The sequence below is a fragment of the Balaenoptera physalus genome, assembly GCF_965194825.1.
Source record: "Balaenoptera physalus genome assembly, chromosome: 1".
NCBI classification, from domain to species: Eukaryota; Metazoa; Chordata; class Mammalia; order Artiodactyla; family Balaenopteridae; genus Balaenoptera; species Balaenoptera physalus.
In genome coordinates, this window is record NC_138882.1 from 90,077,116 (window position 1) to 90,089,210 (window position 12,095).

Here is a 12,095-nt window from a genome sequence, read left to right on the forward strand (position 1 = left end):
TGCAACTACTGAAGCCCGCGTGCCTAGAGCCCATGCTCTGCAACAAGAGAAGCCACCACAATGAGAAGCCCATGCACCACAAAGAAGAGTAGCCTCCTGCTCTCCGCAACTAGAGAAAGCCCACGCATAGCAACAAAGACCCAATGCAGCCCCTGCCAAAAAAAAAGAACTAACTGGGAAAAATTAACCACCTGTCTTCTTGGGAGAACTCTTACCTTTTGGCCATATCCTCTTGAACCTTAGCTATTTCTTTTATCATTTCATTTTGTGAAGGCAATGTCTTTAACCCTAAAGAGGAAAATCAAAATTTTAAGTGTAAAATTACCTCAGTATGAACACTAATCCTATTAACAATTACCATGCTATGCAAAATTCAAAGGAATACAGGCTAGTTGTCTGTACCAAGGAGGTTACACCTTCACTTGATCACCTTAGCCTACCACCACCAGAATATAATCATATTAACCTCAGTAGCATACTCTTTTCTACTTGGCCTTTGGAAGATATTTCTCCTAATCTGCTTTCCAACCAATACCTGCCTCCTCCCTAACATAGTCTTTCAATTGGGAAATGAAATATGGACATGAGGAAATGATAAATGGCCTTAAAAGTATACGGAAAATGAGGTACAAAGTAAAAGGGCGGTGGGAATATGGGAAACACATCTGTACTTGTACTCTTAATAACAAAGAGGCTTTATACCTCAGGGAGAAGGAAGTAAAAGTAAACTCTCAGTCCTGTTTTATGCCTAAAGTTCCATGGAAGATAAGCCTTACCTTCTAAATTTTTTTATTTACTGAGAGTGAGGGGTAAGGTCAAGGGCAACTCATAATACGCAATCTTAACAGATAAATTTCAGCACCAATGAACAGTTCCAGTAGCAGGAATTTAACTCCAAGGACATGGCTAGACAAAGGTAGAATAGTATTTAAGTCGACATAGACAACTCTAAATTTAAATGATTAGCTTTATGCCCAGATTTACAGGCACTATGCCATGTAGTAAACTTTAGCCACACCCAACTCTGAAGTGTTACTCCACAAAATTCTGGAACGTGTAATTTTAGAATGGGAATATATCTTACCTAATACAATCCTTCTCTCTACAAATACATTCAAGGGGTTATCTCATTCCTCCTTAAATATCTCTGGTGATGGGGATCTCATCACCTGAGGAGATGATTTAATTGTTTGGCTGCTCTACTTGCTGGAACATTATTCTTTTCATTGACCCCAGAACCTGGCTGTATGCAACTGGCACTAGTGGACTTAGCTCTGCCTTCTGGGACCAAGGAGTCTAGTATTAACAAATGACAGCCTTTGAACCATTTGAGAACAACTGTCATAAGTTCTTTAATTCTTTTCATTATCAGCCTTAAAGCCTTAACAGTTCCCCATGTAACAGGTTTCACATTCTGCCACATTGGTTACCCTTCTCTGGGCACACTCTAGTAACTATCCTGGTGTGTCCCTCTTAAAACATGAGACTCAAATTCAACACTCAAGAAATAGCCTTCTGTGTTTTGCCATGTGTTCTTTTCATTTTAGCCTTGGGAATTATTACGTATGTTCATAAGTCAATGAGGAATCACTGAAATGCTTCATTTGAAGTTAATCACAGGTCTTAAGATGCTCATGAAACACAGTTTGAGAGTTGATTTCCAAATTATTTCTCATAGAACAACCGTAATTTTTACTTCTCTTAACTAGAAACATTATGGAGGAGGAGGTCATTTCTTGCCTGTGACGCAGCCAATTCATCCAAAAAACAAAACAAAGCAAAAACCCAACCAAACAAAAAATCACTATAAATTAGATAGGTAGATAGATAGGAATATATAAAGATGTGTACTGTATCCGGTGGTGCAGTTCTTAATTCATCGATACTGTTGTTGCAGTGTTTCCTCATTCAGGCACATGTCATTTTTACCATATGTATCTCCCTCCTTCCTATCTTGCTCCTCCTCTTATATTACCAGTTTACATCAATGACCATAGAACCTGAGCAGAATCTTTTTCTCGCTTTCATCTCCAACATACATTCCATCCAAATCTTTTCAAATTCACCAACGAAATTTCATTCAAATTTGTCTCCTTGTATTCCTTTACCTTAGTTTAAAGCCCTCATTACGTCTTTCTTGGACTTTTGTCACAGGCTCGCAACTGACCTATTTCCCATTTCATTTCCCTCTAATACATCTTCTGAATTACAAATCTGATTTGACTCTCCCTCTCCCAGTTAATCCTTCAATTGTTTTCTATTGCCTACATTGAATGTGAACTTCTTGCATGGCACCTAAGGATTTTTCTTGTTTTTGCCTCTATAAGTATCTCCAGCTTCATTTTCTTTAATTCCTATAACACTTTGTTTTCCATAATTCTGAACTCCTTATAGTTCTCAGGACTTGGCTTATTTTGTCATTTTCTCTAACTTTGCATAAATATTACTCATTGTTCTCTTCTCTGTTATGGTCAAGATGGCCTTGTCCTTTTAGTAAACGCTTATTTTTTATGGTGTATTTGCAGTTGTAGGGAGAATTGGGTACTTGTTCCTTCCTGCTCCCATAGCCAGCTCCTCTACATTGTTATTGGACCCTTGTTTAGGATATAGTAAATACCTGCTGAATGAATGAACACATTAAATGTCTGTTTACTTGTCTCCCTTGCTTGACTCTGAGTTCCATAAAGATAGGAATTTTCTGTTTGGTCATATTTGCATCTCCAGCACCTAGCAGAGGGTCTGGCATATACTAAGAGGCCAGTAAATGTTAGCTGAAGAATGTTGTTGAAGAACAGTGTGGAACTGAAGTTCAGAGATTTCCTAAGGGTTGCAAGACAAGGTTCAAATGGGGTGAGACTGAATTATAACTCTGTGGAACTAAGTCTTTCAGTGGGCTCTCAGGCCTAAGGCAGATTGTATTTATGTAGTCCTGACTAGTCCCTGCACATTAAATGTAAAGATAATGTTACAAGACAAAGGAGGTGTGGCTGTCATTCTGCCCTTTCAGTCCAGTCCAGCCTTTACCATGACTGGAAATTGAGACGGTAGTTCACAAACTGAGATCCTCAGATAAGAACTTTCTACTATAGAGTTTAGAAAACCTCCAAAACTAAATTTGCATTCACTGAATAGAGATGTATTAGCTTCCTCCCATGTGCTAGGCACTGGTCTAGTGTTGGAAGACAAAGGCAAATAAACATGATTCTTTTACTTAAAGAGCTTTCAATATACTACAAAGAGAGGGAGGAAATAAACAGGCTTTTCCCACACAAATAACGAGTAAAGGGCAGGCATACCAGGCAGAGAGAACAGCAGAAGCAAAGGCACAGGGTACAAGAGTACCTGCTGTGTTTGCTGCATAGTGGGTAAGTCATTCAGTGCATCTAGAAGATTGTAGGATGGATGGTAAAGATGAGTGAAAGATGGGCCTGAGAAAGCAGCCTGTATCCAATTTGTGGAGGAACTTGAATGCCATGGTATGACATAATGCCTCCTTGTGATCCAGAGAATTGGTATCATTTCATACGGTTTGCAAGGGAAGAAAGCTATTAAATGAAAGTGGAACTCTTGCAAGGGCTCTTGAGAGGGCTACAAATGAGACAAAAGAAAACTAGATTTCTGTCAAGGCAAGCAAGTGGGTTCAATGTTCTATAAAAGAGTGGAATATTTTCTTGACAAGAGAAGAGTAATTGTAGAGGACAAAGGAAGAAGGGAAACGAGGCTTGGTGGGTAAAGGACAGGCCAGGGAAGACGACAGGCTGAGTTGGGCAGGTGTGAAAGAATGGGAGAAACTAGCTGATTCTAAGGTCTTAAAATTGGCACAGTGAAAGCAGAATTCAGAGATGAGAAAGCAAGGATTTGGTAGGCAGACAGTAAAACAAAAAACTCAGGGTTCCTTTTGGAAACTTGATAAAGTTATAGGGATTCTCTGATGATTCCTTCCTTCCAAGTGTTAGAAGAAAGCTAGAGGGATTAGCACTAAGATTTGCTAGCAGAGGAAACTGGGCTTTTTGTACATTTCCCCTAAAATCCCCTAATCCCATAGCCATAATGCAGAATCTTCCAAATACCCATTTTCCCTAATCCTCTCAATGGTTCACTTGGTCCTGGAAAAGAGTCTCAGTTGTTCAAAGTGTACAAGATGCTGTGGCCTATTTTAATGCAACTTTTTCCTGTTACTTAATTGACCCAATTAAAAGATCCACTTTATATGACTGGAATTAAGCCAACTTAATGGGTTACTTGCATTGGATTGCTGGTCCATTGCTCAAGGAGTACATGATCTACTGGATAGAATTAAAAGGAATTAAGAAATAAAAGAACTTTGGGACTTCCCTGGCAGTCCAGTGGTTAAGACTCCATGCTTCCACTGCAGGGGGCATGGGTTCGATCCCTGGTTGGGGAACTATGATTCCCACATGCCCCACGGCACAGCCAAAAAATTAAAAAAAAAAAAAAGAAATGAAAGAACTTTGGGGAATTTGGAAAAGTTTTTTATCTATCAACTCTAACATCATTGCTTCTTTTTTCTCTGCTACCATGAGGATCTTCAATAGGTAAGAAGAATCTGTAATTTCAATAAGAACTTTTAAAAAACATGTTTATTTATTTATTTGGCTGTGCCGGGTCTTAGTTGTGGCACGCAGGATCCTCTTTGCGGCATGCGGGATCTTTAGTTGCAGCATGTGGGATCTAGTTCCCTGACCAGGGATCAGACCCAGGCCCCCTGCATTGGGGATGTGGAGTCTTAGCCACTGGACCACCAGGGAAGTCCCTCAACAAGAACTTTGAATAGTTTCAATTAAACATTAGTAAAGGTAGCAAATTTTATTATAATAACCATAGAATCAAAGAACTTCCTTGTTAGAAGGAACCTTAAAAGTCATTTGATTTCTCCCTATTCTGAGGCTTGAATCTACTCCATACTGGCCTGGCCAAAGTTTATTTTTAATGTTAAGCTGATATTGTGCAAACCCTCAAAATTTCACTCCTTGGTTCTGGTTCAACCCTTTGAAGTGATACTGAGCAAATATATAAAACCTTCTGCCATGGGGCATCTCTTCAGGTATCTGAAGGGAACTTCCATATCTCCCCTAAATCTTATCCTCTCCAGGCCAAACCTCTCCAGCTCCTTTAGTTGTACTTCAAATGGCACATTTTCAAACCCCTTAACCACTCTTGTCTCTCTCCTTTTAACATACGCCAGATTCATTTTTTAAATGTCTGTGGGTGTGGTCTCACCAGTTCAGGGAAGAAGAGTTGTAAATTCCAGGACATTATAGTTTTTTAATGATGCCAGATATAGTTAAGTCTTTTGGAAGCCACATCATTCTGCTGATTCATATTGAGCCTGCTATCCCAAACCTCAAAGTTTTTTCTCATGTTTTCCTAGCCAAAACTTTCTGAAAGAGGGAATATAAAGGGGGGAAAGTAAGACTTTGAGTGGCTGAATCTTCTTCATTCTGGACTAGTCTTTAACCAGCTCTTAATTTTTGTCTGAAATGAAATCACAGCACTTCTATATTTGACTTTCTCTAACGATAATGAAAGAAGATTAAATTCTTTTGCTTCACAAATATGTATCAGTTGTCTAAAATCTAGATGAGTGGATTTTAATCTGGAGTGCACATTGGAATCACCTGGGGAACATTTTCTCAGCAATCTTATGTCAGTCCCACACCAGACTTATTAAATAAACACCATCAGGAAAAGCATGTCTGTTTTAGGGAAACTTCCTAGGAGATTCTGCTATATGTCCATGATTATAAGTTACTACTTTATATTCCCTCAAAAATTAATTTTTGAGCACTAATTTTGTGCCAGGCACTGTTACAATCATACATACTGTCTCAGCTATTTATAAGCAAGAACATAAACATAATTAAACAAGCCACTAAGTAATTAGGTAGTCATCTTGCATGGTCACTTACCTTTAAATACTTGAGTGACCCAGCGTCCTTGGAGCTCTGAAATGGGCATAATGGCACCCAAGGGCTGGATCAAGCCTATGATTGCAAGAGTTGGCTTTTCTAGGTTAGGAGGGAAGACCTTTTTATACAGAGATAGCTTGTTTTTGACTACTTTGACACAATCTTCAACAAAAGGAAAGGCAAAGCTATAGCCTGTAGCAAAGATAACAGCATCAATGTCATCTTCCCTGGAGCCATCCTCAAATATGGCCGCTGTCTCTGTGAATTCCTTCACGTTTGATTTCACCTTCACCAAGCCAGAAATTATGCAGTTTGGCAGATCATCATTTATGGTTGGTTGCTGACTCAGAGCTCTGTGAAAGATGATAAAGAAGGAAAAACAAGAGAGATCATGAGAGAGAGAGATCATTGCCATGTAAATAAAATTCTATTTTGATTGAGGTGGTTAATCAATATGCCAATAGTCTCCCTTTATTCATGATATTTGGGAAAGGTCTAATGTATACCAGCTTGATAAAGATAAGGATCTCAGAGTAAAAGTTGGACACTGGATGGCATTGAAAGAGAAGCTGTTGGAGAAGTGAGGGAAGGACTGTTTTATTTGAAGAGTACATGCATGGTTTCTCAAGGACTAAAAATGCTCTCAGTGATATGATAAGGCCACAGTCTAGTAGCTTCTATCCATATGTCAAGAAATCTGCAGAACTGGACTATCAGCATTCTGTTGAGTCTCTTTTCTGCTTCAAAGGCCCAAGAGCTAGGCTTGGACCATCATTTTCCAAATGGTATAATAAATTACATGTGTATAGTGACTTAGAGTTATAAACTGTTTTTACATACATTAACATATTTGAGTCTCACGCCAACCCAACGAAGGAAGCAGGACAGTTGTCATTATCCAGGTCTTATAGATGAGGAAACTGAGGCCTAAAGAAGTTAAGTGGCTTGCCCAAGGTCACACAGCCTAGGATTTTAGGATTTATATCAAAATGGTTTTTTATGAACTCCCTTGAGCTCCTCTGGGCATGGTAAGTAGTATTTCCTAGAAATAGCATAGAATAAGGTGCAGAATCTTGGACCTTTCTAAAAGCAGTGTGAATACTTGGATCCTGTGTTAACAGGCTCTGAGAATCCTCAGCCCATCATGTTCAGACAGAGCTGGCCTCTTCTTAGGAACAAGATATGTTGAAACAGTATTATTGGTTTGCTGCATTTAGTAATTCTTTGACGCAAACCTTTAGGTACAGATTCTGTTCTCATTCCAACCTCATCATTTCATCTTTCTCTCCAAACTTACTCCTTTTCACTAACAGTACCATCATCCACATTGTTGCCCAAGCCACAAAACTGTGAGTCTTACATCTGATCACCAAGGCCACCCTTTCTCCTCTTAACATCCCCAGAATAGTTTTACTTATTCTGTTTCACCTGGGCCATTACAGCTGTCTTTAGGGCCTCCTGTTCTATCCCCTTTCAATCTATCTTCTACATCATTTTTGGAGTGATTGTTCCAAAATATATTTATTATTATGTCACTCACTTGCTTAAAATCTTTCAATGGCTCTGGGCTGTCTTCATTCTAAACTTTTTATTTAGCAGAGCATACAAACATTTTCATGTATTTGCCCAGTGAACCAGGAGATGTACTCAGTCACTCTTCCATCTTCGCCTATAGTCCAGCCAAACCAAACTATGTGCAGCCTCAGAGCATAATGTATTTTTTGCTATTCCAAGACCTTGTATTTATAATTAGAATGCTACTTCCTTCCCCTATTTGTTTGACTCTCTTCTATTATTCCATATAACCTCAATATATTTTGTGATCACCAAAGTTATGGATGCTACAGTTTCCATAATTGGGTGAAATAAATGCCTGAAAGGTTCTTGGCAGACACAGTCTCAAAATATCACCCCACTGATTAATTTCAAAGGAAAAAATATCTTTACAATAAAGAAACCTAGTAGATACCACCTAATCCAAGTGATCAAATTCTACATCATTAATATGCAGTAAACTGCTATCATATGGCTCCTGATGTGATCCACCAAGAAGGCCCAACATAACATATGAGTATTCGCACCAAAACTGTTTAACCTAAATATAATAGAGGAAGAACAACTATGAAAGTCCAAATTTAGAGACTTTCTGCAAAACAAATGGCTTCAATTCTTTAAAAAAATCCATGTCAAAAAAAGAGAGAATTATTTCAGACTGAGAGATTAAAGAGATATGACAACTAAATGCAATGTTGTAATACCTGATAGGATCCTGGATTTAAAAATAAAAAAGCTACAGGTAATTCCCTGGCAGTCCAATGGTTAGGACTCTGCACTTTAAGCCACACGGCACGGCTAAAAATTTTAAAAAGCTACAAATATTATTGAAACAATTTGGGAAATTTGAATTTGCAATATATTAGGTAATGGTATTTTTATCAATGTTAAATTTACTAAGTGTGATAATTATGTTTATGTAGAAGAATGCCCTTTTTCTTAGGCAATATATGCTAAAGAATGTAGGGTAAAATGTCTTACTGACTGCAGCTTACTCTCGAATGGTTCAGAAAAAAAATGTATGTATACATGTATGTATATATGGATGCTATATATGTATGTATCTATCTCCAGTGAGGGAGAGGGAAAAAGCAAATATAGTAAACTGTGAATAATAGGTGAATCTAAGTGAAGGGTATATGGGTGCATATTGTACTTACTATTTTATAGCAAGTAAACCTAAAAATTGGACTCCCTGTTGGCACAGTGGTTAAGAATCCGCCTGCCAATACAGGGGACACGGGTTCGAGTCCAGGTCCAGGAAGATCCCATATGCTGCGGAGCAACTAAGCACGTGCGCCACAACTACTGAGCCTGCGCTCTGGAGCCCGTGAGACACAATTGCTGAGCCTGCATGCCACAACTACTGAAGCCTGTGCACCTAGAGCCCGTGCTCCGCAACAAGAGAAGCCACCGCGATAAGCCCAAGTACCATAACAAAGAGTAGCACCTGTTCACCACAGGTAGAGAAAGTCGACGTGCAGCAACAAAGACCTAACGTAGCCAAAAATAAATAAATAAATAAATAAATAAATAAATAAATAAATAAATAAATAAATAAAAAATAAAATAAAAGTCGGAAGGGAAAACAGCATTTAAAATCAGCCTCTGGAAATGCTATCACAGTCTACCTTGTAGGCTGTGTGAGGACTCCTATCCTTCATACTCTCATAGGAATCCATGCATTTCCTTATCATATTCTATTGTCTGTCTTCTTGTTAGAGTATTAAAGGAAATATCCATTTCTCCAGCCTGTCATTTATTACTTGTGTGATCTTGGGTAAATTAGGTTCTCTAAGTGTCAATTTTTATATTTGCAAAATGGAGATCAAAGTAGTACCAACCTATAGGGCTGCTGTGAGGATTAAATGAGATAATGCACGTAACTCATTTAGTACCATGCTTGTCTTACATTAAGTCCTCAAAAAGGTAGGGTGTTATTATTACTATTAGGTCTTTAGTCTCAGTATTCTCATGCCAGTGTAATGCTTGGCTCATAACAGATGCTCAGTTTGTTGGATGAATGAATGAATGAATGATTACCTGCCCTCTACTACCATTTTGTTGTTGCTATTGGGCATCATGTAAAAAGAACTGGTACCTCAGGGAATGATAAAATGGTTAATGCCAAGGAGAATTATAGCCTGAAAATTACAGACCAGTAGATCTTGGACTTCTGTGGGGGAAAGGTAGAAATCTAATCTCAGATTCTGTGGATTTGCTTAAAGTACAGGTAGAGGTAGCTATACTATTAGCCTATGTGAACAGTCCTTTTTCTTTGCCTTGGCTGTTACTGCCCACCTCCCAGCCTGGGAACATACCTGTGGTTAGGCTTCAGGCCAAACATTTCATGATCAAACCTTTGGTTCATCTTTTTTTCCAAAAATGTATTTGCTAATGATTGACCACAAATCTTCCTCATAAAATATTGAAATCGAGAAGTCAACAACACATCAAAAGGATATCCATAGTCTCCGACACGATTGAAGATCCAAGCCCCTCTTCTGGTGCTGAGGAAAACCTGAGGCATGGGAAAAAAATGTTTGTTTTTGCCATTCTCTGACTCATTTCTCTGAAGGAATGGGAATCCAGTTTCTTCAGGATGAAGTTCAAACTCATTAGTCTGGCTTTTTATTCCCTGGCAATATATATATTTTTAAATTTCCTGCCGTTTTCTTCTCAAGCACTAAGCTTACAATTAAATTGGTGTAGTCACTGACCAAGACTATGTCTTGCTCTGAACTACCAGTGCATTTCTGTTTAATGTCATTATGCCTCCCTGAAAAGCCCCCTATCCCCTTCATTCTCCAAAGTCTATTCATTTTTAAGATCCAGATCAAGTTTCCCTCCTCCATGAAGATACCACTGACTGTTCTGGCTGATAATTTTCTCTCCATCTTCTGAACTTCTCTAGCACTTGTCACCTGTCCAACTCATTTAAAATCATGGAACAGTAAAGCTGAAAGCAACTGGACATAATTTAATCCAAAATCTTCAGTCTTTATTTTGCCTTTGACATTGTTTACATTATTACAAAAAAACTTATTTATATTGATATTTAACATTATATATTCTTATTTTTTAATCTTTCCAAATGTGTTTTCTCCAAGGTGGGAGGTAGAGCATATACACCCTTTAGTCCCCAACCTATCATCAGCATCACTTCCTTTTATTGAGAATTGTAACCTGTAAGTCACTGTATTAGGTCCTTTATCTATATTTTTATTTAATCAATACAACAGCCTCTTGAGGTAGGTATTGTTATGTCCTTTTTATGGATGAGAAGCATGGAGAGGATGAATAACTTGCCTGAGATCATATAGCTACTAAATGGTAGAGCTGAATTTCCAACCTAAGTCTGACTGACTCCAAAGCCTGTGCTTAAGTAATGTTTCATCGATTATTTAAGGGAAAAACTGAAGATTGCAAGTAGAACCACAGGAAGCTGGTCCGTCTTTCTGTTATCTGCTGGCTAAAGTCCACATTCAGAGCTGATAAAAGTTTGGTATTCAACTACCTGGCAAAAGCATCACTTTCTCTATATTATAAAACTCTCTGGAGATAGTTTCCACGGTTGTAAGCTATATAAGTACATTGTTTTATGGTGTTTTGTCTAACCCTTCACGTTAAAAGGTGACCTGTCTATAGAGGGATAATCATGTACTTCATACATATATTCTCACCAGTGGTGACCATAACCGCTATCATAAATAAGCACTTTTACGTGTCACAATTGAAAGAGCCTGCGTGGTCTTAGAAATCAAATGGTTTTGTGTGCAGTCTATATAACTTTTTCAATATAGGTTATGAGTAATGTAAATGCTCAGAGCTTCAGTTAAAAAGTTCTCTATGTATAAAATAGTGACAAAAATACATACGTCACAAAGCTCTCTCAGACACAACCACCTTACCTCCACCCACTCTTGCTGCCTTGTTCTTTGGCAATTTACAATTGCTCAGTGCTTGTAAGGCCCAGCTCCTCTATAACTGACCATTTAACAAGCAATGGTATTAAAGAAAGCTCATGCCTTCGGTCCCCACCACATACCTTGTACATTATTTTATCATAGCACCCATACCCTTTATTGTTTATATACCTATCTCCTAATAAAGGCTTGTTGAATTAATTCGTGGAGTAATATATGAAATCAGTTTTGGGGGGATAGATGGGGATAGGCCTGAGAAGTGTTATTGAATGGAGTTTGTGGGTAAACTTCATTTAACAAAGTTGTGGCATTAAATTTCCATTTTTTAAAATAATTTAAAAACAATTTGTGGAGAAGCACAACTTAATTAAAGTTACTGTAGAACAACCAGGCATTTACGTATTGCCAACAAAATTATGATTCAATAAAGACATGAATAACAAAATATATTAATGATGTCTTTTTCTAGGAATTTATAACTAAGATACTTTTTTCCCAGTTCAAAAGCTATGATACAGGGTTTCCCTGGTGGCCCAGTGTTTAAGAATCCGCCTGCCAATGCAGGGGACACGGGTTCGAGCCCTGGTCCGGGAAGAACCCACATGCCACAGAGCAACTAAGCCCGTGGGCCACAACTACTGAGCCCACGTGCCACAACTACTGAAGCCCACGCGCCTAGAGCCCG

General features: G+C 38.4%; 1 protein-coding gene across 2 annotated transcripts in view; it reads right to left on the reverse strand.

Annotated features, from left to right (window-relative positions):
• Positions 1-12,095, reverse strand: part of LOC309659347 (flavin-containing monooxygenase 5-like) — a 108,970-nt gene that overhangs the window by 10,123 nt on the left and 86,752 nt on the right. For both annotated transcript variants that reach the window (XM_082459041.1, XM_082459042.1), the window contains 3 exons: positions 9,806-10,005; positions 5,931-6,283; positions 216-288 (listed from right to left, as the gene is read on the reverse strand). In XM_082459041.1, the coding sequence (XP_082315167.1) occupies positions 216-288; positions 5,931-6,283; positions 9,806-10,005 (626 nt within the window). The remainder of the gene's footprint in view (positions 1-215; positions 289-5,930; positions 6,284-9,805; positions 10,006-12,095) is intronic.